General features: G+C 40.0%; 1 protein-coding gene across 3 annotated transcripts in view; it reads right to left on the bottom strand.

Moving 5' to 3' along the window:
- The window catches only part of SLC9A7 (solute carrier family 9 member A7), a 76,586-nt gene that overhangs the window by 30,311 nt on the left and 21,187 nt on the right, over window positions 1-25,088 (bottom strand). For all 3 annotated transcript variants that reach the window (XM_051807005.1, XM_051807004.1, XM_051807003.1), the window contains exons 2-12: window positions 12,277-12,476; window positions 10,905-10,982; window positions 10,139-10,215; window positions 9,378-9,490; window positions 7,880-7,985; window positions 7,464-7,610; window positions 3,773-3,873; window positions 3,324-3,412; window positions 3,097-3,210; window positions 1,805-1,916; window positions 255-408 (exon numbers count right to left, since the gene is read on the bottom strand). In XM_051807005.1, coding sequence (XP_051662965.1) covers window positions 255-408; window positions 1,805-1,916; window positions 3,097-3,210; window positions 3,324-3,412; window positions 3,773-3,873; window positions 7,464-7,610; window positions 7,880-7,985; window positions 9,378-9,490; window positions 10,139-10,215; window positions 10,905-10,982; window positions 12,277-12,476 — 1,291 coding nt within the window. The remainder of the gene's footprint in view (window positions 1-254; window positions 409-1,804; window positions 1,917-3,096; window positions 3,211-3,323; window positions 3,413-3,772; window positions 3,874-7,463; window positions 7,611-7,879; window positions 7,986-9,377; window positions 9,491-10,138; window positions 10,216-10,904; window positions 10,983-12,276; window positions 12,477-25,088) is intronic.

Below are 25,088 nucleotides of genomic sequence, written 5' to 3'. Positions count from 1 at the left end.
CATCAGGCTTTAGGCTGAATCCCAGCAGCATCAGTACATTTTCTTCACCACCCTGCACAACCACCTTCCTCCATAAAATATCATGTTCTAAATACCTACACATATATATGTACCTAGATATTTATAGATATATCTAAAATATCATGTTCCAAACACCTCTAGCAAGCATCAAACAAGTTCTGCAGAACTATGCCAAATTAACACAGCTGCCTCTTGAAAACCAAAGTCTCCCCAGCACACAGTTGCATACCAACCTGATGTTCAGCCATGACAGCATGGGAGTTGTACCTCCACCGACAATCCACACAGTGAAAAAGACAATGAGGAGAGTTGTTGAGAACATCATTTGATGTGAGTAGGTAGCAGTATCTCGTATAGCCAGAGCAAATGCCATGGCTCCCCTGAGACCTATCGGAAAAAATGAAATAACAGAGCTTAGAAGTGCAATTGTGCTTGTTGGTAACGCAGCAACTTCCCTTGCTCTGTCCCTGCCACACAAGCATAAAGTGACAGACAGAAAGCACTGGGCTCCAGCAGGTTTTGATTTCCTCAGATTCCCTGATAAATTATACCCTGGCATGATTTACAGCATAATTTGCCATCCTGGTTTTCTGTAACTTAGAGAATCCACAAGAGCTAAGAAAATGTGTAAATATTCCCAGAAACCACTGGAAAGGAATGGAGAAACAAACAAGTTATGGACAACAGCAAAACATATTGTGGAAGTCAAGCAGCATCCTGAATACAGATAAAAATGCACAATTTCCCAGTTGAATTCATAATTGAATAGTGAATTCTTGATATGAAATTTTTATCACTGGAAAAATATTCTAGTTTTTAACATATTAACAGACAGACTACATGTTCCCCCTCTTCCATGCATCCCAGGGGAAACTTCACTAGCAAGAACAAGCCATGGCATTTGGCCATGTGCAGACTTCTTATGTAGGGAAATCATGGAATGGTTATGGTTGGAAGGAATCTCTAGAGATCATCTGGTCCACCTCCCCTGGTCAAGCAACCCCTGCTCAACCTGCAGTAAGTTGCACAGGACCACATCTAGATGGCTTTTGAATATCTCCATGGATGGAGATGCTACAACCTGGCTGGGCAACCTGTGCCAATGCTTGGACATAGTAAAAGGTGTTTCCTGATGTTCAGAGGGAACCTCTGTGCCATATGGGCACAGAGTTTGTGCCCATTACCTCTGTCCTGTCACTGGGCACCACTAGAAATAGCCTGGCTTTGTCCTCTTTACTCCCTCTTGTATGCAGAGGATTCTCTGGAACTTTTTGAGGATGAACATGTTTAGACACACACTCCATAATTTGCTCTAGATGATAAACTTGAACAGTTGCCCGTGTGACGGAAATTGTAAGGGAGTTTAAGTCAAATACCTTTCTTTCTCCAACTAAGTGGGAGAGGGCATCCATAAATACACTTCTGTTTTCTCAGCAAGTGTCTGTTTCTGCTCAACATTTCATCTCAGCTAGAAATAACCTTCTAGAAGAGATACATCCCAACTCCCCCATCCCCTCAGATGCACTTCAAATGAAAATGCTCTATTCCCAACATGAGGTACTGTTTGCCACAAGCAAAAAGCATTTCAAGATGTCGCTCATCCCAGACATGATACACTTTCTGTAAAGGTTGAAAGATACATGATGGCATGCTGCAACAATCAGTAAGCCTTCCATTTAGGATGAATGAAAGTGGATTATAAAAGGAGAAGGTAGCCCTATCAATTTCTTGTTAGTTAAAAATAAATCTTTTTGCATTACCAAGCATTTTACCAAGCTCTTACCTGAGAACATCATCATGTGCTGAAAGCTCCAGCTGATCTTATGCCTTCTGCCCAAATTCAACAAAAAGGAGAGAGGGTAGATGTGTGCAGCTCTTCCCAAAAAGATTGCAATCTGTTCACAGCTGAGGGTTAAGGATTTCTTTTTCCTGAGGCATGCACTCTTGGGTACCTGGCTTTAACCTGAAGCTTTTGTTTTTGTGAGAGGTTTAGATCATGATAGCAAGTGTTCTTGTTATATCTACATATCTAAAGCAGACTTTCACCAGTTATGTGAACACAGAACCCATTGCACAGAATACATATTTTAGCTAATATAGCCAAGTTTTTAAATGGAGAGCTGCCCTCCTCACAAAGGTAGAAAATCACTCAAGAGGCAACAGAGGTTAAATGCAGTGGTAGAAAAAGATGTGGAAAACATAATAAAAGATAAGCGGGTAGGAAAAGAAAGTAACAAATACTGAAAACAAAACCAAGACAGATAGCATAACCTGAGAGAACATGGAAGGCCACACCAAAGGTGAAAAATAGTAATGCTTAGTACACCAGACACAACTATTCTGTTCATGTCCTTATTCAATGTCTGTAGGGCTCTGGAGCATTTTTTTAGGTCAGAAAAATGGCCGCGAGGTGACACAGGAGAAAATTTATCCCTATTTCAGAAAAAAGTAAATAGATAAAGGGAAAAAAAGACAAATGTGATAAACCCTGAGAAGCAGTATAGCAATGAGAGAAAACAATAGAAAGGAGGAGAGAAAACAAGTGTATCCCAGATTATGGGATGTATACGCTTTCACTGGGTTTTATCTCCATTGCCAATAGCCCTACTCCTACAGCAGGCTGATCTCTACCTCTGGGATGTTGCTCAAATATAATCTATTCACACACAATCCTCTCTATATACTTGAAGTTTGCTTGCTTTCTCAAGGGACCCTTGGAAGTGAAGAGAAAAATGCATCCTTTTCTAGGCCTCCCAAGTTGAAATACAAAAACAACACAAGCAGTGTTGGCTGTCAATGACCAAATGACACAGTAAAGCATATTAATTTATTTATCTAGTGAAATTTTATGACTTCTAACACTACTCAGGTACAGAACAACAACTGTATGGTACAGAGGCCTTAGGGCTTTGATGTAAGGCATAACCAAAGATTGTTCTCAAAATTATTGTTTCTGCAAGACATCAGGAAAACTCAGGCCAGCCATCATTCTCTGTTTGGTAAAGCCAACAGACATCACAAGTTTTCAGGCACATAAGACAATAGAGAAACCTCACACAAAGTGAAAAAGGATACAAAAGCTCCAATAATGAAAACTGGGCTGAATATGTGTTTCTGGAAAGTAAACAGTGCTAAACCCATGTAAGAAAATATGAAGTTCTCAGCCAGGAAGTGCAATACCTCGAAGAGCTAGGGAGAAAAGAGTCACGTGTTAAAGGTCAAGTAAAAAAAGATGCTGTAAAAGCAATAGTACACGGACTATTACAGCAATACACTGTACAAAAGGTAAAAGACATCCTTGCCTGCTTAGTGCGACTTCTTGATTCAACTGACAAGTTATTGTATGTATAATGTGCCTGGGTAATTCCGCAGAAGAGGACAGCCACCACACCTGTGAACAGAGTCACATGTGAAAATCAGCCTGTTTACTGGGAGTTCATCACATTTTCTCTTCCCAAGTTCCATTAAATTTATACATCATCCTTAACCTTGAGATTTTATGAACCTTATTTTCATGTGAGTGAGATTCCAGGTTAGGGAGGTGGTGTTTGAACCAAACAATTGCTCTTAAAAGCCTTTGTTACAGCGAGCTGCACCTTCAACGATGTTTAACAGAAAGTAAAAAAAAAAAAAAAAAAAGCCTTAAGCACAAACAGCATTTTTCTCATTGAAAAGTTTTAATGAGAAAGCGAAAGAATGGCTGCTGAGATGGACAGGACTTCTGTCTCCGTGTGCTTGAATCCCAACTCACCAGTAAATCCACAAGCTTCTGCAAGCAAGAAAGTGCTCCAGGACATCAAGAAGAAGAGCGCCGTTTCCAGCAGGGGGAAGCAGTGCAACTTGGTAAACTTCGTTACGTTAAGTCATTTGTTAAGGGATCAAAAAATACTTTGGCTTCTCTGTACCCAGTACTTATGGAAAACACTTTTATGTGCTAACAACCAATGCTAGTTGGACATCCCCCCTCCTTTAATGCTGAAAAACATGAATTCCAACACATCAAGGCAAACTTCAGAATCAAGGTATCCCCTTGCAGCAATTAGTTCTGGATATTTTTGCTGCATATCCATGGCATAAGGTGTGGCTCCACCTCTTAAAGGCAATATTATCCTACTCCATGTTCCCCTTTGAAGTGCTAGCAAGGAAGGGATATATACCTGGTGTTCCTTTTAGATTGTGTGTGTCTTGGTTTTTGGAGGGATTGGTGAGGGAATGATGTTTGGTTCCCCCTGCAAAGCCTAATAAATAGTCCCCCTGTCATCTCTAAATAAAGCATAAAATAAATTCAGAATTTAATTCATGGGGCTGTTCTTGACTACAGCAACCCTAAGATGAAGTAGATTTATGAGAATTTTTCTGCTCAGATTTGTTAACAAGTCTTTTCCAGCAAGCAGGGCTACTTCAGTACTTTTGAGGCAAAACAAAAATACTGCCTACAAAATGTTTTATCTCTCCTTATGTTGATGTGTTTTAGAGGAAAAGCCAGCTCAGAGCAGCTCAATCTTTCAATGGAAAGAAAAAAGTTCATCTTGCAGAAGAGAGCGAAACTTGAGCAACATCAAAACACACACTGAATTAACAATTCAGACAACTACTGAAGAAGTAGAACAGATCTCAGTAGTGTTAAATTTAGCTCTTCACATACTAGAAAATTTTTTTTCACATATTTATAGAATTATTTTTGGTGTTTTTTTTCTCAGCACTAACCTGGCAGCAGGTAAACAAGGAACAGCACACTGTATCTGACTTGCAGACAGCTATGCACAACCCTTATCTGAAAGCTGACAAGTAGCATAATCTTCTCTGAAATCTAAGTGGGAGGACAGCAAAAGCACTTGAAACAGGAAGGTGGTAGCACTCTCCCCTGCTCATATAAAGGCAATCAGTACCTCAATGGACACATCAAGGCTGCACCATTATCCACCAATGCTCTCCATGCATAACACAGTTGGCAGTGTTTCAATGGGAACCCGGTTAGGATGAAGCAGTTCTGAGGACAAACATCGACTCTCCACACACACCTCCTTCTTATTGACATTCTCTGCACTCCTGGAGAAGGGCAAACATATACTCCAGACGCATCTTCAGCTGTGAACTTACTTTGTCAGAAGTTTGCCCGCCAACCAAAAGCCCAAAGCATCATTAAAGAGAAAAAAAAGTATTCTCCATGGCAGTTGACATTACAGCAAATGTAAAACTCAGCTTTTTAAACAGCTGTTAACTCTCCACAGAAGCCACCTCTAAAAGTTTTGAACTCAGCTGAATTTCTGCCCCCGACCACACTCTCCTGAAACAGACCCATTTTCTAAGATCATGTTTCTGAAGCAGCAACATCCACCATAGCAACATTTAGAACGCTCAGATAACCCCAGTGTCTGGGTCAAGAGGTATTCATGGATGCTTAAGGAAACTCAATAGTCACAGTCACTCCATGGGAGAGGAAGAGGTTGAACCTTGTTTCCACTAAAGTTTGGCATGGGCCCTTGTCAGAATGAATTTCTCATTTGCAGTCTTTTCTGGCAGCTTTGTAAATCAAACTGTTTATTCCCCTTGCTGTTATTGTAAACAACAATACCAAAACATTCAATTAAATCTGGAATTAAAACCTGTACTCATCATTTTGGAGGAAAGGCAAGAAAAGAAAATATTTTATTATTTTCTACAATTGACCAAATTGAAGTGTTGATTTGAAAGTAAATTATTATTCCTTTTTTCTTATCTTTTTTCTTTATTCCTTGGACACAGCTTTCTGTTTCACTTCTTTTCAAATAGGCAGATTCTGCAATTAAAAAAAAAAGTGATACAATACTTAAACTGTTTTAAAAGTAACCACAGACAGCTTGCTGGAAGCCAGAACAAGTGCTTGTATCTTATCTGCATCATTTGGAAAATAAGTGTTCTATTTTCGAAGGACAATGCATGACTGCATGAAAACCCTTACTCAGGGAAGTATAGTTACAGGTACTTCACAGTTATGGGAATAATAGTCTATTGATGGAATTCATAATTTAGGGTTCTAATCAGCTATGAAGCACAAAATGCAAATTTACAGTTTGCTTCTACAGTATTGCATGACATTAAGGACGTTTCCAAAAGAAAATAAATATATGAAGTCGTATAATTTTAAGCAACCCACTCCCCCCAAAAACACAAACAAAACAAACAAATAAACAAAAACCCATCCAAATTGGAAAATGGAAAAACAAACAAACAAACAAACCACACAACACACAAAATGCTACCACAGAAGCTTTGTTCTGAACAGCCTCCCCTCTCACAGCCTCATATCAACCTCCTGAGCACAAGCATTAGAAACAGTAAGGACCAATTGCTGCTTCAGAAGCATGATTTTGCAAAGTAGATCCGAATGCATTTCAGTCAGCAAGCCAAAAACTACAGCAACTGCATTTGAGCAGCTAGAACTATGGATAGCTGGTTGCCTAAAAGCCAGATGAAGAATCATGATTCTGGATCACATTGATTGCAGATCAGTGGAATTGAAAGACCCAACATTAAAGCATCAACAGCACAGTTTCCCCTTTATACTTAAAGGGGTTCCATTATGCAGATGTCAGACAAATCTACACAGTGTGTATATAACAAGATACAGTTGAGACATTATTGCTTAATATGAAAAGTCACAGGGTCATGATTATTGGTTAAAACATCACATTTTAGCCCTTTCAAGTCAGTGTTCAGAAGTCTAGGCAGATCAAAGCAGTCTGGGATATGTATAGAGACAGTTATATTGACCAGTCTGAAAGCAAAGACCCTTAATTTTTTTCCTGAAGAAGAGTCATGATTTCTGGAGGAGGCCAGGCTGAAGATCTACTGCCTGAGCCTAAAACAAACCCACATAAATTGCTTGTTGAGCACCTCAGAGATCAAACCAAACAGCAGCAGTAAGCTTCAAGAGAACAGAACAGATCATGCAAAGTGCATCATGTTATGAAGTTTACTCTTATGTAGATACAATCTTATCCAGGGCATATGACATCAGATTTCTGGCAGAAAGTTTAAATGCAGGACTCATAGAATGCTGTGGGGTCAGAAATGACTATTACAGATTTTGCTGAAGACAGAATCAAAGGCCGGTTATTATATGTTATTCAAGCCTAATAAGAAAAACTAGTTTATTTAATTTCATAAAAAGAAACTAAACATGGACTAGACAGACATGCCTGTTTAAGGCCTCCCTTTAGCTTCCAGTGTGCAGCAACATCACTAAATCTTCTAGCATGGCCACTGTTATATTGGAAAAAGTTGATTTCTATGGGTACCTGTAATGTCTTTCCATAGAAAAAAAAGTCACATGAATACTGATCACATCTTCACACTCAGGATAAAACAAGCTAGAGTCGATTTTGCTATAACTGGAAACAGGAAAACCCTGATAATACCCACATATGCCATATCAGCTAGAAGAGCTAAATGTGAAAAAGGATATCAGAGCTGTCACAACCCCTGTCACTGCTCCCATCATGAAAGAACCACTGAATATTCCCAGGAAAACACCAACGGACTTGAAAAACGCTGCTGCATCAAAAGCATGAGTATTTTCACCTGTTGGCTGGTAGGCAACTATAGATCTAGAAAGAGAGTAACATAATGAGAACTTAAAATTGGCATCAGAAAAGTTTAATTCTGTAAGAACACCACCTGAGCAACAGAGACAATCCCATACTGAAGGCATGTACATACGCATTAGGGATCTTGGAAAACATTTGCAATAGTTATTAATTCAGTTCAAGACAATCCATTTAAATTTAAAATGACATTTCTCAGAAAAAGCATTTATTTTAGACAAATACCAAAACAACTAAGTAATTTCAGAGTAGAAATTCATGGAGTTACTTACGAAGATAATACAATGGCAACAGCGTCATTCAACACGCTCTCCCCGAACAGAAGGGCATAGAGATCAACATCAGCATGCAGCTCATTAAATATTGCTAGCACGGTAACTACAGAAAGAAAGGAGAAAAACAACACTGGCTGACTTGAGGAACGACAGTCAGCCTTTCCAGTTTGTCTATAAGCAACAAAATGCAGGAATTGAAGTACAGAATCAAAATTAAACTGGGAAACAGACTAGTCATGTTTATCTATGGGTAAGCAATTTCACCACGAGTCTTAGGGCAGCTCTATTAGGAGGTGGCTCTGCTGTCCTCCCATCTGCACAGTGTTTATAGGAAGGCCCCCATGATTAATGGGCATAGGGCAGACAAAGCACTTCTACCAAAGCCCTGATATTATTTTAGAACATGCCACATATAAGATAATCAACAAAACGTTGTGCAGCTCTTGTTCCTTTCAAAAACTCTATTGATTGTTGACATAGGTTTATTATTTCAGCCATAGTAAAATAGTGCTAATAATCCTAAATGTACCCAAGGTATACACTATGCCATAGGAGCGTGCATTTGCACAGGATTTGAAAAGGGCAAGACTGCTAAATATTTGTAACCATCCTTTCAAGAAAATTCAGTCTGAGATGAAAGACCATGATCTTGAAGATGTTCCCATATACAAGCTTCAAAAATCACATAGTGATTTTTTGCATAAATTGTGTGCAACCACCAGCTGTTCAGAGCTCAGCTCAGGCACAGGAGTTACTTCCCATTTTCACACTAATTACCACTGAGCACCTCAAATAAGCTGTTTTAAATGTCAAGCTTCATACTTTACCACTCCCTACCCTGGCCCCTGACATACACCAGCCCTACAAACTGACCAGTCATCTGTGTGAGCCTGCTGGACCCTGAAGAATGACTACACTATTTGGGCAATAGCTCAAATTACTTGGCCAGAAGAGCGTTTTTCTGCTTAAACTTGTAAAACATGAAGTTCATTTGAAAGAGAAGAAAAATCTCCCACCTAAAGAGTCTAAAAGCCTCAAATATTGTTCTTAAATTACCTAGCCCCAAGCAACAGAACTGAAGAAGGAGGTCCTTCTACCCAGACATGTAATAATTTCATCTATTTGCAGTCTAAAACTTGATGCACACTACACATCCCCTTCCAAAACAACAACAAACAAACAAAAAAAGCCCCAACCCTCGCCCCCCCCCAAACCCCACAAGAAAATCTGCAAAAAAACCTACTAGGGTGGGGGGGAAAGATTATTTAAAGTATTTGAACAGGAGAGTTACATTTTTCTCCAAATAAAACATGGTGTTATGCCAGTTCAGCACCAAATCAAGAGAACAGCTTTTAAAACATTTAGAATTTGCATGCATTTCAGAGAAGAGATATTAATATGACATAACTGAAATTAAAGTCCTGTTAATATGTAGCCAAAAATCCTAGCAATAGGGTTATTTTGGAAGGTTATTAAAAAATGTTCATCAAGCTACCTGGATCAGTGGCAGATATTATCGCTCCAAAGAGGAGGCAGTCTGTATAGTAGAATTTATCAGAGAGCTGACCCACCAACTTCATTAGTTTCACAACCCCATACATAAGATTCCTGAAGAGAAAGGATAAAACGGTCCAAGTCAAACAAGTTGGTGCATTTCAGACAGGCAAAGGAAAAGCACAAGCAACAACAGTATATCAAGCAGATTTGGTTATGCTAGAGCTCTGTGGGACACTGCCACAGTGTAATGCTAAGCTCTCAACATGCATTTTCCTCTTTACCCTATGAACGAGTCAAGCAATACAGTATCCAAAAGACATTATTTAAAACCAGTAAACAAAGCACGAAATCTGTTCACACAACTAGCACAGAGAGTCTACAGGATGCTTCCATTTTCCACCAAAGGGAACATTTCCCTGCTCAAAATTCCCTTCAGTATTGTTTTTCCCAACACAGCACATAGACCAAAAGCTCTCAGCTAAGAATAGCCTTCAAATTATTTCTCTCGTGAAATTCTTGGAAAGACAAACCAAGGTCACCAATGCAATTCAGGATTTCTGTATTTCAGAATATCCATACACAAGACACAGTAATATTAGCAACAGAAGATATTGTATGCAATGTGACTAGCGATCTTAAACTAAATGTGTGTGTACATATAGACATAAAATATACCTATGCATGCAGAGAGAGAAAGAGAGAGCACTTTATCAACTTAAACTTTAGTATAGAAAGGAACTGATATCAGAGTTCACTTACCCAATAATAAAACAAGAGACTGCTGTTCCTAAAAAGGCGTAAGCCAAAATGGACCCCAAATTCCTGAAAAAGTGTCTCTGCATAGGAAAAGAGGTTTATATGCCTACTTTAAAAAAATTATAGCACCTGTTCAAAAACATATAGTACACTACTTCACTTGCATACACAGAAACATTTCAATTACTGCAATGTACATTCTATCTAACTTCAATAAATGGAATAAACTAGCTCTGAACCATGCCTGAAATCCTACATGTAACTTATTGACAGAAGCTTTCCACACAGATGTTTTCTTAAGAAATGTAAGAGTTAGCTGTAAAAACCAGCACAGATTTGTGGTATCTTCAAGCAAGATCAGAATCTGGGCCCTTCTGTCATTCAGTGTCTGGCACGTCCCCACCAGTATTCAGGGTTAGGTCCACTTTTCAGCATAATTTACTGCATTTTGGATATTTGAGAAGGATCAAAACCATTCATAGCAGAATATCGTTTACTGTAAATGAAACTGACATTAATCTCTGACTAAATTCAAAGGAAAACAGATCAGCAAGATTAAATAGACATTTAACACATTTATACTAAAAAATACATGTATTTTCTCTTAAAACAATATGGCCTAATCATCTATGGAAGAAATAAGATTTTTCTTCCTGCCCTAAAAAAAAAAAATAAATGCTTGAAATAGAGACTGCAATCCTGAAAATATCGTTAATCTCACATTAAAAAAAAAAAAAAGTCCATTCTCCACAGAAATTATTACACTTACTTTCTTTAGGCTATAACCAGCATGAAAAATAATTGGAGGCAACAGAATGTTGAAAAAAACTTCTGGGTCAAATGTTACCTACAAAATAAAATATGAAATTTCAATTAGAAACAGATGTAGACAAATCATTAGGTCTTTTTCCTCTTTCATTTTCTCACAATTACTATTTTTGGTCGTTGAAATAGATAAGTTGACTCTCTAAAACACTGGCCATCTCTATATATATACAGCAGCAAAAAGCTGCAGCTCTTGTTGGTAAACAGCATCTAGGAAAAACATCCGTTACATCCATCCCCAATGATAATCTGGCAGCAATCCCTAACACAGTCCTCTTTTTTAAATTAAACATTTCTAGTAGAAATGATGTTAGAGAAGATCTCTCTTATTGCAACACATGATTTTCATGTGCAAACTAAATGCCGTTTTTAGCTTATGTTTTTTTGAAAGTCGAACCACTGTACAGTTATTTTAAGCCAAACAAGTCAGATACAAGACTGGTTTTCAGGAATTTGGATCATTCATCACTTGCTTGTATTTCAGTAGAAGTTCCAGATATCCATGAAAGTCTATACTACACTTAGGAAAAAACTCAACATTTAAAATCCAAACAAGACCCACACACGTGAAACTAACTTAATTCTCTTCACCCTCTGCCTAAGCGTAGGTTAGAAGACAAACGAAACAAGTGTGCACTGCCAGAATAGGATTCATTCCAGCTAATTTTAGATATCTATAGCAGACAGGTACATACAAACAGACAACTAAACTTTCTTCATAGTTAGCAGAACGAAGTACTTTTAGATTACAAACCTTAAAGTCTCAATCCCATACTTCAAAGTCTAACTTTTATATATATAAAAGATGCTTAATTCTTGACACTGAATAAAAAGCCAAATAGGACATCTGAATAACAGTTGATAGGTGAATTTCACTTCCAACACCAGACTGCCTCATTTGGTAGATTATAGGGATACAAGCAATTACTATTTCCTGACAACAAACAGATTTTAAAACCCTAGGAAAAAGAACAATAAGAACCAATCACTTTTCACTAATTTTCATTTTCCTTATATTGCGTTTATACGAGGCAGCATCAGGCTTTTTTTGTTCAGTTGGTCTTTGTGAATTCTACAAATGTTAGAAACATACATTAAGTCTTCAAACCAAGGGCTTTAGGAAAGCACTACATGCATGCAATGGAGCACAATTTGCCAGCAGCAATATAATACGGAAGGTGCTCTTGAATTAGGCATTGAAGCACTGTTACCATCAGCAGTGCTGACATTTGACACTGGCCAACATTCCAATGGGATGGAGAAAGGAAGATGAAGGAGAAACACTCAGCCAAGCACAAGAAATGGTGTAGCCTCACCTTTCTCAACATGTCATTTTGCTCCACGTTGTGGATCTTCCCAGGGCTTATTTCCCCTTTGAGTGTGTACTCAAAGAACTTCCCGCTGACGTTGACCAGCAGGGTTGTGAACGGCCTGTCCTCCTGCGAGCAGCTGAACGGCTTGTCATGGCCGCTGCTGGAGGGAGTCCCGTACCTCAAGATCACCCCAACTATGAGTCCTGGAAGAGAGTTAAAAATCCATTAGGCTGATTCACTACTTTCTGTACCTTTCCTGGTTTCAAATAACATCCAAGGTGTAATCCATGAGCCTTAATACGTACATGCACCATAAACATGTTGCAGTGAATTGTGACTGCTGGTTTCCTGCAGAGGAAGAGAGGATCTGAGCACATCAAAACTATCAATGAATTTATAAAATCTGGTATCTGCCAGAAGGGGCAAACAAAAGGCTCCACTTCAAGTTTTGTCTTCCTCACCCTCAAAGTGTAAACCTCTAGTTGCATGAGAGGCTAATGTCAGAGACTGAAGTGTTTGATGATTTATGCATTCTAGGAGACTTTTGCAGGCTTTTGACTGTTGCACTGCACCTCTGATGGCCCATAGAAGCCCATCCCCCCGCCAGTCGGGAAAAGGGCGGGAACCAGGGCAGACACAGCAGCTCTTGCGCAGGGCCCAGGGAGAGGTTGGAGGCAGGAGGCATGGCCCGTGACACTGACCACGGATATGATAATTCATAACTTCTTGGAGTGTGGGGGCTTCCCTCCTTCACCCCCAGCAGATCAAGGCCACCACTTCAACCGACAGACATGGAAGCTGCAACTATCAAGTATCATCGCTGGACCCCGTGGGTGGTGACTATGGACATCTGTCCACTCTCAACTTTTCTTTCCCTTACTCTCCCTTGCTCTTATCCTGCCTTTCTCTCCCCTATGCATTTTTCTCCTCCCCAGAAAGGTTGTGACAGCACCCAAAAATGTTAACTTACCTGTTGATTCAAAATTGTTAAAATAAATCTTATCAATATATGTTCTCATACACCGATTATTTAGTGTCGTTTCCCTTTAATCCACCCCAAAGGAATTTTTGATAAAACCTGGGTTACCCCCTCCCCCCTCTTTTCCTGGGGCGGGTCGTAACATTTTTGGCGTAGTCGGCAGGATACTTTGGATGTGGTGGAGTAATCGGTGTAGTCTAAAACTGGTACCGAGGGTGAGTCAAATGGTGACTATCCCTTCGTTGTAAAATTATAGTGAGAATTTTTCTCCTCTCGGTGTGACCCGGGCACATCAGACCTGTTGAAAGGTTTCCTGGTGTGGCCTGGACCTGTTGAAAGGTTCTCTGGTACCTGGACCTGTTGAAAGGTTTTCCAGGAGAGAGTCAAACCAGCCCTCAGAGGGTTAAGGGGGAGAAAGACATTAACCTAAGCTGGGTTAATGATTGAAGCAAAGGGGATGACACCCCAGGTTGAGTTATATGGGGATTATTCCCTCCTGATAGTTACCCTTGGTTTAGAACTGTTTTTTGTGGGTGCTGTCTTAGGCTTGTTCCTTAGAGCAGTGCAAAAGCAAAAATCAGCTATTCAAAAATCTGTAAGTGAAGTGATAGAATCTTTCCAAGAGTCAATGAGATCCTATTACATTCCCTATGACTACTCACGGGGTGGAGAGAGTAACTAATGCAAATTAGCTTACTATGTTATTATAAAATTAGTTTGTTTTTTTTTTGAGAGAGGAGAATTGCAGTGCATTGGGGCTATCTCTTCCTTTCCTTCACTCTTCTGTCTTCCTGTCCACTATACGAAAAGCACCGCCCACAAAGAAGATTCACAATGAACGACAAAAGATTATTGAATGCATAAATCACGGGGTGGTGTCAGAGACTGAAGTGTTTGATGATTTATGCATTCTAGGAGACTTTTGCAGGCTTTTGACTGTTGCACTGCACCTCTGATGGCCCATAGAAGCCCATCCCCCCGCCAGTCGGGAAAAGGGCGGGAACCAGGGCAGACACAGCAGCTCTTGCGCAGGGCCCAGGGAGAGGTTGGAGGCAGGAGGCATGGCCCGTGACACTGACCACGGATATGATAATTCATAACTTCTTGGAGTGTGGGGGCTTCCCTCCTTCACCCCCAGCAGATCAAGGCCACCACTTCAACCGACAGACATGGAAGCTGCAACTATCAAGTATCATCGCTGGACCCCGTGGGTGGTGACTATGGACATCTGTCCACTCTCAACTTTTCTTTCCCTTACTCTCCCTTGCTCTTATCCTGCCTTTCTCTCCCCTATGCATTTTTCTCCTCCCCAGAAAGGTTGTGACAGCACCCAAAAATGTTAACTTACCTGTTGATTCAAAATTGTTAAAATAAATCTTATCAATATATGTTCTCATACACCGATTATTTAGTGTCGTTTCCCTTTAATCCACCCCAAAGGAATTTTTGATAAAACCTGGGTTACCCCCTCCCCCCTCTTTTCCTGGGGCGGGTCGTAACAGCTAAACGCTAGGACACCTCAAATACATATCACGTACTTTAGGACGGAACCGAGCATACACACCACTGCCAGAAAACAATGAGTTCTGTAAACACGTGACAGTAACTGAGATGAAATGGTGATGTTTGCCCTATTATTTCACAGCTGCAGCAAGGATGCAGCTTTTTAGCCTGACAATTCTAAGCCAGTAAACAATGCTTCTTGCACAATCTCCTGTGTAGTCCACAAACTCTGAAACTAAAAGTCGGATGACATGCACAAAGAAGCCATTTGCAATCATTTTCCACTTTTCACATAAGTAAAAATAAGGTATAAATGAGCAATCATAACAGATCCAGGATTCAGGAATATAAGACTAATTACGTAGCCAGCTGAGATAAATCCAACCAGAAAATGACATCAATAATGGATACATCAAACACAGAGACAAAAATAATTTGTAAGCTAATGGAAGGGCCGTGCTAGGAGGCTAGAGAAGCACCAAGTTTTAATTGTTCCTTTTACAATGTACTAAGAAAAGAACAAGACTCCAGTTCTGCAAAGAGAACATATAAGAACAGTCAGAGTGGTTTTGATCTGGCAAGTAAACAAATTGATACCCACTTACTAAATGCTCCCCTGTTGCCTTAGGGTGATCTGCAATTTAATTCTTGTTCCAGACAACTACAAGATGAAGATAATGTCTGATGCTTTTGTTGACAAATCAGTAATCAATGCTGCTTTTGCTCTTTGTGACCCTCACTCTGAATCCATAGATCTGTTTCCCTGGGTAGTAAATGAAGCCGACAGGTAATAACCAGAGAATAAATGAGGCAAAACGAAGGCAATTCTACCACACACCACATAAACCCCAAGCAGACATTATGGCATAGTGTAAAGCGTGACCAAACTGTACCCCAAAAAGCCAACCAAAAGAACGCATCTCATTCTCTTCAGGTTCATGGTGAAAAAACAGTTTTAATGCAAGCAAAGCTACAGCAGGTAGCAGCTGTGACACTAGTGAGTGGTTCACCTCCAGCCCTTGTTCTCTGTGATCAAGAGGACATAGCAGCAACAAGTTTTATTTAGAAAAGAGAAGTACACACTCAAAGAGAATACAGGGGAAGAAACCCCCTTAGCAAGAGAAATCTACTCACTGAAATTTCAGGTGCTGACAGTTTAAATACAGAGTTTTATACAAGCCTTCTCCTAACACCACTGGAGCATTTTACAGCTACACATGACAGATGTGGCAGAAACACAGCTCTGCAAAGTGACAGGTTATGGCCAGTCACCTCCAAGCCACTTGCATTATGAGTTATGGCTACAGACATCATTACCAACCCAGCCAGGCAAGCAGTCTAAGCTTTCTGCTGCTCTCCCCCCACTCACAGCTAGAAAGAGCTAAGCTCATAGAATACATCAGCAAGACTGTCTGTGTTAAAAACTGATCTAACCAACATCAGCCAGAAATCCTGCAGTAAATCAGAAGGCAGAATGAAAGCTGTACAGATGAGCTTATACGTAGCAGTGGTACAAAGCCAAATCTATATTGCTACTAAGATGAGAATAGAAAGAAAAACACTGATAGATGTAATAGCTTCTCAGGCTCAGAGACTGTCCTTAGTGAATTCATTGCAAAAGCAGATGGGAAACCCCATTGCTATTGTATTAGTAAGAGGCACTGGAGAGCAGGAGGTGATTGCACTATACAACTGAATACAATCCACTTTTACACTTCCTCCACAATAAAATATACCAGTTATGTGCCAATTATATCCATAATTGATATTTAGCATTTGAAGCTAAACATTCTTTAACTCCCAGAGTCCCATGGCCCAGTAACACAGCCGCAGGGAATTTGCATACGCATCCTGCTGTTAAAACACCAAACTGGATGAGCTTTGCACTGAGTATCACAGTTCAGGAACATGTGATCCCTGCTGCCAGGCTGCACATGGACCAGGGTGTCCACTGTCTAGGCAAGAGGCTGTCACAAACAGTCATGTGGCTAAAGCTACCTACAGCTCAGTCATTAAAGGAAATAGGCATGAAAAGAGAAGAGGCCCAAGGAGGTCCTCCCCTGTCGACTACATTTCAACCTGAAGGAGACTCAGCAGAGATCTTACTGCTGGTTGCAGCTATCCACTGGGCACACAGAGAAGAGAAGGACAGAATCTTCTGGAAGTGCACAGCGATTAAGACTAAATGCCACAAACTTGTTGCAATGCAGGTGAAAAAAGTTAAGCAATGTTTGTTTTTTAAACAACTAAGTGGCTGAGCACCAGATCAGGCTGTCACAAAGGTTGTGTAATCTCCTTCCATGCATAGAGCCAAAACTCCTGTGAGTATGGCCCTGAGACTCAAGTTGTTGGGGCCTGCTGTGAGCAGAGGGCTGGACAAGACTACCTTCAGAGGTCCTTTTCAGCCTAGATTACCCTGCAATTCCCAGTCTTTCACATGACCATTTGGACCTCCCAGACAGGTCTTTTATGCTGCAAAAAATTTCTTTAAAATCAACCGAATTGCTTCCTGGGTCAGCCTTGGGGTTTTCTGTCACTTTGGAGTTGTGTTATTACTTTGTTTAAATGAGAAACTGCACTTCTGACTCTCTAAGTCAGAGAAGAAGAAATGGCAATATTACAATCTCATCATAAAAGTCGAAGAGACACAACAGACTAGGAAGGAACTGCTTTTACTTCCTCAATTCAACCTGACTTGCCTTGGGTCAAAACTCACCCTATGGAAAGAAGGCAGATGGACTGACCAGGAGATATTCAACTAATGCTGCTTAAGTACAGGAAAGCAGATACTGCACTACAGCAGGGAAGGCACTTGCTGGTAGTCTTTCTCTCTTTTTTTTTTATGCAATAGTAGTCAATCTTGGAAGTGACATTACAGCAACCCATTGACTGGTTTGTGAAGCTGGGCAGCCTTGTCAGTGGTGAGAGCCAGTCTCACCTTGACACACCATTTGCCTAGTCTTAGCACAGCCCACACAGAGAGGCAGAACAGCACATTGTGGGTACTTGGACACCAGTTTCCTCATGGTGAAAGGTGACAGTGAGTAAAACACCCGTTTGCTTTTTAAAATACACATAAAGGATATGTATAAAAAGAATTTCTTACATTTAAAAGTCTAGATTTTTTTCTCCTTACTCCCAGACTGAACTTTTCACCAGCTTGAGGATGAAGAAAAAAAGATTAAAAAAAAACTTGACAAGAAGGATGAAAGAAACCCCCGTAAGTATTTTCAAGGTAAATGACCAATAACAATACACAGTGTTTATCACACATATCATTTTTGTATTGGATGTTCGTGTGCATCAAGATACCACAGGTTGAAAGTTTTACTTTAAATAGCCTGAAAAACCAACAGAGAAAGTATTTTTCCTATTACAGGGTCAACCTTTGAACCTCACAATCCACACTAGTTTATGAGGAAGTTTCCAAACTTTTACAAAATAATTCAAACAGTGTTTCTGATCCAGAACTGAGCTGGTAATGTTGCATATTTTAAAAAAATCAGATGACATATTATATACCATCTCCAGAAGCATCAGCAACTCACTCCCTATACCGTTCTATTCATGTGAGGAGCAGCTGTGGGAGCTGGGGTTGTTTGGTGTGGAGAAGAGGAGGCTCAGGGGAAACCTTATCACTCTCTACAACTACCTGAAAAGAGGTTGTAGCCAGGTAGGAATAGGCCTCTTCTCCTACGCAGTTAGTGACAGGACAAGAGGACATAACTTCAAGCCGCACCAGGGGAGGTTTCAGTTGGACATCAGGAGGAATGCTTCACAGAAGGGGTTGTTAAATATTGGAATGGGCTGCCCAGGGAAGTAGTGGAGCCACTGTCTCTGGAGATGTTTAAGAAATGACTGGATGCGGCACTTAGTGCCATGGTCTAGTTGACAAGGTGGTGTTCAGTCAAGAGTTGGACTCAATGATCTCAGAGGTCTTTTCCCACTTAATCGTGATTCTACGATTCCGTGTTGCTCTGAGCATGGCAAATCTATTAGCTACCTTCTCAATGATTCAACATTGCCAGTGTAGCATTCATCAGCCTGTCACACCACTGCAGAAGAAAAATAGGAAGCCTGTTTTGAAATCAATCCTCATCTTTGGCAGTTTATGTTCAGCAACACAAGCACAAGACAAATACTTTAAAAAAAATTTTAAAAAAACATTTTTAAACAGGGAGTGGAGGCAGGTGATGACAATTCTTGAAGTCTGAAGGAAATTTTGGGGATATCCAAACCCTGAAATGCTGAATAACATATTCAAGGTCATGCTTTGTCATTGTCTTAGGGCTATTTTAGATAAGGAAGTTAAAAGACAGTAAACAAGCGGGTAATTCTTCCTCCTTGTAGGCAGACAAAGCAGTATGTTATCAAGGGTATCTTTGTAATAAGCATTTCATTCACCTTTAAAATAAGCCAAACTAAGCATAGTTTTGAATTTAAATAAACAGATTATGCAAAAAAAGTTATTGGCACACTGTGCAGAACCAAATGTCAAATTAACTTGCTGGCTCTGTGCTGCCAGACAAATATGCAATGTGCACACCTTTGCCTTCTCGTAAGCCTTTGGTTCCAAAAAACTCACAGGACTGTCTATGATGGTCAAAAATGCCTTTTCACTAACTGCTGCTCTGTTTTTTCCTAGGGGAACTAATTCTTCTTCAGGCTGTGTCATGTTAGTGTGATTTACATACTCGTATTATATATAGTGAAATGGTCAAAAAAACTTATGAACTACAGAAGCAGGCAGGTATCCTTTATTCTGTAATGCAAATTCTTACTGACAATGGGGTTAAAGAACAGGTTTAAGGTAGAGAAGGAGTAATTTAAATATATAACTATCAAGAGATTTAAAAAGAAGATTGTTTTGAAGTTTCAATAGTTAATTTTTGAAGAATTATTAAGTTTCACATACAGTTTCACATTTGCACAGGAGAGTTATAACTCCAGAAAAATTAGTTTGTTCTAAATAATTTGTAGGGATGAATAGACACTATTAGCAAGATGACAACTACAGAAATAAAACAATAGCCAGCAAGAAAAATTGTTTCCTGTATTCTGCCCCAGAATCTAAAATCCAGAAAAGACAGCTAAAACAAAACAAACAACAACTTCCAAAAAACCAACCAAGAAACAAACAAAACACAACACCCCACAACAACCCCACACCATATATCAAATAGCCCAAAACTGACAGCTCAGCCTTGGAAGAAACTGCTGTGCTGTGGTAAGCTCCTGTGGCCTCTAGTCCAAGCACGAGACTATGAGTCAAGGCTCCTGAGCCAAATCCTAGCCTTAGTAATGACTCAGTAGAACTTGGACAAGCCACAGAAGACAATTTAAAGAGACAATCTCAATTTAGAAATAAGATACCACAGTTATAAAGGGCATAAGTATTTGTAATCTCAACTCAGGTGTTTTCAAGTTCATTTACCATATAATCGTTGTTTCATGCAACATACATTTAACAAAGCATTTGCTGTTAAATATTTTACAATTAACATTTGAAAAGCTTCTTTATACTTTCAAAAATATAAGTATCCCTCCTTAGGTATAAAATCCAAAGCAGTGAAAGCTATACACATACTAATACCACATATGTTCCTAGAGACGTGTGCAGCAATGGGCCACCACAAAGACACCAACCTCTGCCCCACTGTGGCTCCCTTTCCTTGCCTCAGGAGTGATTCCCTAACTGTAACTGGTCCCAGTCTCACGACACAGAAGCAGAGCTGAAGCATTTCTTTCAACACAGACTTCTAAGCCAGATGAGGAAAACCCCAAACACTGAGATTCTTTCCCCCAGGCACATTGGTAGGCACTAAGAAGAACAAACAGCAGGAGCGGGAGCAGTTGTATGGTATATAACAGAAAGCTTTCTATTTAATCCTTGAGTTCTGTTACTGCTTTCCCCCATTTGCATGTTAGAAACACTTGGCATATCTCAAACAGGAGGCCACGAGTTCCTCAGAGTCTGAAAAATAATAATGTCAAGTCTTTTGTTACAAAAAGATTTACAGTAATTTCACCTGACTCAGGCACTAGCAAGAAATGAAGTTTCCCAGTTTAAAAGAAAAAAGCCCAGAAAATAATTATCCCCCTTCTTAAACGTGCTGTAAAGCTTCAGAAGAAGGAGTTATTAATCTGTCATTGAAAGGAGTCAGGCTTCAATCTGTAACCCAATTGAAACTCATTAAGCAGCAGCAATCTCTTTGCTGACACTGTCATTTAATTTTGAAGGTTTGACTTAAGCAGAGGATGAAGGGGGAATGGGCAGGAAATACATTCATTTTGGCACAGCTTTGAGCTCAGAGACCTCACAATAGCTACAAGGAGTGCTGTTAACCATAGATAAGCCTGTTTTCTTACTAAGAACAGTCTGATATCCCTGCCTCAGGCCTTCACTTGTTTGAAGGAAGTAATGGATGTGTGTGGAAGCCTTCATCTTAAAAACCATACCCAGGAGCTTCTGATTAGGACAGAGTCCCAAACAAAGTCTTAGGAAGAAAAGAATAGGAAGAATTTTGAGCAAGGTAAATGAAGTAAAATCTGCCTCAAAAACGTTTTCACTCAAGGAGAACCTTCCAGTGCTTCTCCCTTCCCAAAAGGACTTTTTGCACCAAATCCCTTATATTTACTAACAACACAATCTTCTACCTGTGGAAAAGACAAAGGTTTGAGTTGACTGAATCTTCAAAGAAATCTTTTTTGCTGAGGCAAGCCCCATGCTCTGTAGCTGTGGGCAGAAAACCAACCAGCACTTGTAAACAAAATGGTTTGGGGCTTATAGAGAAATGTACCAACCCAAAAGACAGAAATAGCAGCAAGATGACAACTCTGGTTGTCTGTGATCATTATGTCTGACCATAGAAGTCTTGTTAGTACAACATCCAAACACACACAAGCCAAGAGAATATCTATTCCATCTCATAGGAGCAACCTGCTGGTTAGAGATGTCTCCTACACAGAATCAAGAAGCCACATTCCCTCTTTTTCACCTTTCTGAGTGACTGCTCTGAGCACAGGCACTTCAGTGATCACGGCCTTACCACAGACACACCGCAATTCTCAATCCCACTGTGCGGCTGTTCTGACATCCATCCCACTTTACATGCTATGAACCAATAAAAAGCCAGTAAATATTCTTCTAGGACCTTATGGACAGCTGAACAGAGGATCAAAGAAATGTACCATTACTTGTTTTCATATACAGTGCAAAATTTAAGCAGTTGTCTTAGTACTAAATGCAGAAGCCAGCAAAGACTGTGGCCACAGCCTGCGGTGCGTGAGTAGTTGCATGACACTTCTGCCTTTCTGATTCCCATGAGCAAGAGAAGAAAGAATGTACTTTGACTTGCAACAAGGAAAGCCATCCAAAAGCTCAGCCTGCTTACAAGCAGCACACTGTCCAGAGGTCTCACAGCTGCATTTCCCAACCTTCTATACAGCCTTTTACCACCCTTCTTCTTTCCTCCTAAACTGGTACAAGCTTTACCTTTTTCCAGCTGAGATCACCCTACAGTTCCTAGTCACTAACTTCTTGCTCTGCTGCCACTAAGACTGATGCCTCCTTGCCTGCTCCTGACAGATTTCAGGTGCTGCTGTGGCCCGACGTTTTTGCCATCCCTTACGTCTTTTTTAGCAGCAGTGGTCCCAGCATGGTGCCCAAGTGGTTGGGAACCTATAATTTCATGTCTCCTTCTAGGACAAAGGTGGCAGCTGAGTGATAAAAAAAAAATCACGTTTATTAGAGATGAAGAGCAGCCAATTGCTGCTACATGGAATAATCTGACCCATTGATGTCCAGGACAACTACTGGCATCACAGGGGTTTGGTGCAAGACTCCTTAGAAGGGCAGAAAAAGGTAAGGAGTAAACTCCCTTCCAAAGGCTGATAGCACTTAACATGAGCAGAACCCCTGTGCACCCTGTGAGCTTGCTCTTGTCCAAATCACTTTAAGGGCATAAAGCATATTTTTTTTATTTCTGCTGTCTTTTGGCCATTCACTCCTCTCCCTTGCATATTCTCTCAAACAAATACAAGCTCAAGAAAAAACATACGAGATTCTTAGGCTGAGACAGAATGTTTTCCCACACAAACAGTTTCAACACAACAGCTCTCAGCCCCACACTAAAATCTTGGGTTTGGACGTATGCAAAATAGTATCTATAAAGCAATTCTTGCATCGCAAGGCAGATGAGTACACTGTCAGGAAGATACCAAGCCAAAAGAAGGATCTTTGTTTCAATTGTTTCACCACTGCACTCTCAGGGCTGTTTAAGATAAGCATCGTGAAAATAGCCTCCAAAATTCAAGTTTTTTCTCATGATATGATTTATAGCAATTAAAAGGTATTAATTTTTATCAATACATCTATGTCTTAACTTACAGTTAGAAAATTGCTTAAGTCAGCTTGCTCTTTAAATAATTAACTGCACATGGTACTTATAAAAACCTGGGAATTTATACATTTTCCACCAGAAGTACGAACAACTCCCACTTTGTATAGAACTAGAGGACAGGGGATGCACTCACATCCACTATCATGAGGTAGCACAGAGTATAGCAGGCCATGAAACCAAGCACTGCTGCTCAGCATGCATATCCTTTACCATTTTTGCAAACAGGAGTTTAGGTAATCTGCCACATTACTGCTCAGATGTAACCTTCACAGCCTTTTCTTTTCACTTTTTCATTTAGATTTTTCAAGTGAAATACAGTATCAGCTAATTCTGGATTCAACTCACTTTCACTTCTCCGAAGATATTCTTTTCTTAGATTAATAAAATGCTTGACAGAATCATGTAAGTGCCAGCGACAACAACATGCAAGACGATATAATGTATTTTGTCCAGCCTACAACTGCCATCCCATACCACAAAAAAAATACCTCATTTAACAGCACCATGGCTGTTAGGGCTCTGGTATCAGATAAGTAGTTGAAACCAACAACAGAAAACCCCATAAACAATGGTATGTCTACATAAGAGGTTACTCCACCCTGTGCTGCAGTGATGAGAGTGTTACATCCATCAACATTGCTCGTCTAGAGAGCTACCCTCCGAGAACATGCAAGTCTTCATAACTAGATTTTTATTTTTAAAAACTACATGCTAGTACTGTTGCTTTTGGACAACATGGTTAAAAGTTGGGTGATTAATTAGACACTTGGAGAAATACCTCTTGAAACTTTAAGAAGCATTTATTCCAAGATTTGTTACTATATAAATTTGCAGGTTAAAGAGCAGTGTATGTGCACTTATTAATACCCTCGAAGCACAAAAGCTGGATCAGTAGCTAACACATAAGGACTGCAGATTTACTTCAGTGGGGGTAAGTATCTAGGGGAATTCATTGCAAGCTTCTCTGTTGTGTCCACCAAGCTTAGTTTTGGTACCATACCTCTGTATACCCTGACATTTAGGGAAGCCACCAGGAGTGGTGAATGGCTCTTGCCCAGAGCCAGCAGGAAACGCAGCTGTTATCTCTTCCAAGCAGCCAAGTGTTAAAAGGAAGAGAAACCAGTCAGAGCCTAGGCTTTCCCATTTCTCCCATTGCTGCTCCAAGTGCCAACTCAAAAGACAAATGACTTTTCCTTTCATCCCACTGCTTGAGGTTTCCAGCTCAACTGAGCATTTTCAGCCCAACATGATACTTTTTACACTTCAGAAGATACATTTTAATATGCCTCAAAGTATTAGACAAGTTAATATACACCCCATAGGCAGACACTGAATCTTCTCTGCGATTCATGTTAAAAAAGCCACAGATGTGCTATAAATGAAGTTCATTTTTTGCAGACACTGAAAGTCCCTGGCACACTTGAAGAGAGTTCTGATTTAAGGATTTGCCTGTTAAAAGCCATTAGCAGTTTGCAAGAGCTCCCACACATTTATCTTGCAGGTTGTTCATCAAGATGGATGGGGAAAAAGTAACAGTAATCAACTGCAAACAAAACAAATTACAGTGTTGAAGTGTGAGCACCAACTTAAGTCTGAAGAGCAAATCTAAAAGTTCAAGCTCATATTCAAAATCTAGAGCCTTATTAGGACAAAACCGATATGTTCAGACAAAGCGTTTGCAACTGCAACTGTCATGACTAAAGAGAAAGGGAAATGATCAAACAGTGATTCAAGTCTCCAGAGAGAAAAGAAGAAAAAAAAAGAATAATCTTTTTTTTCTCTTTTAATGTCAGCTGAACGTTACTTGGTAAAACCACTTTTGAGTCCTAAAAAAGCCACTTCCGTGAGTTTAGAGACTGCAGTGTGTTTGGAGAAGTTTTAGAAAACTCCCAAACCACATAACAGAGTTTTTAAACTTCAGATATGCAGCT

The sequence above is a fragment of the Manacus candei genome, unplaced genomic scaffold, assembly GCF_025592945.1.
Source record: "Manacus candei isolate 608988 ecotype Guabito, Panama unplaced genomic scaffold, ASM2559294v1 h1tg000069l, whole genome shotgun sequence".
Classification (NCBI taxonomy): Eukaryota; Metazoa; Chordata; class Aves; order Passeriformes; family Pipridae; genus Manacus; species Manacus candei.
Note: the sequence above shows the minus strand (reverse complement) of the source record. Positions and strands in the feature narration are given on the sequence as shown.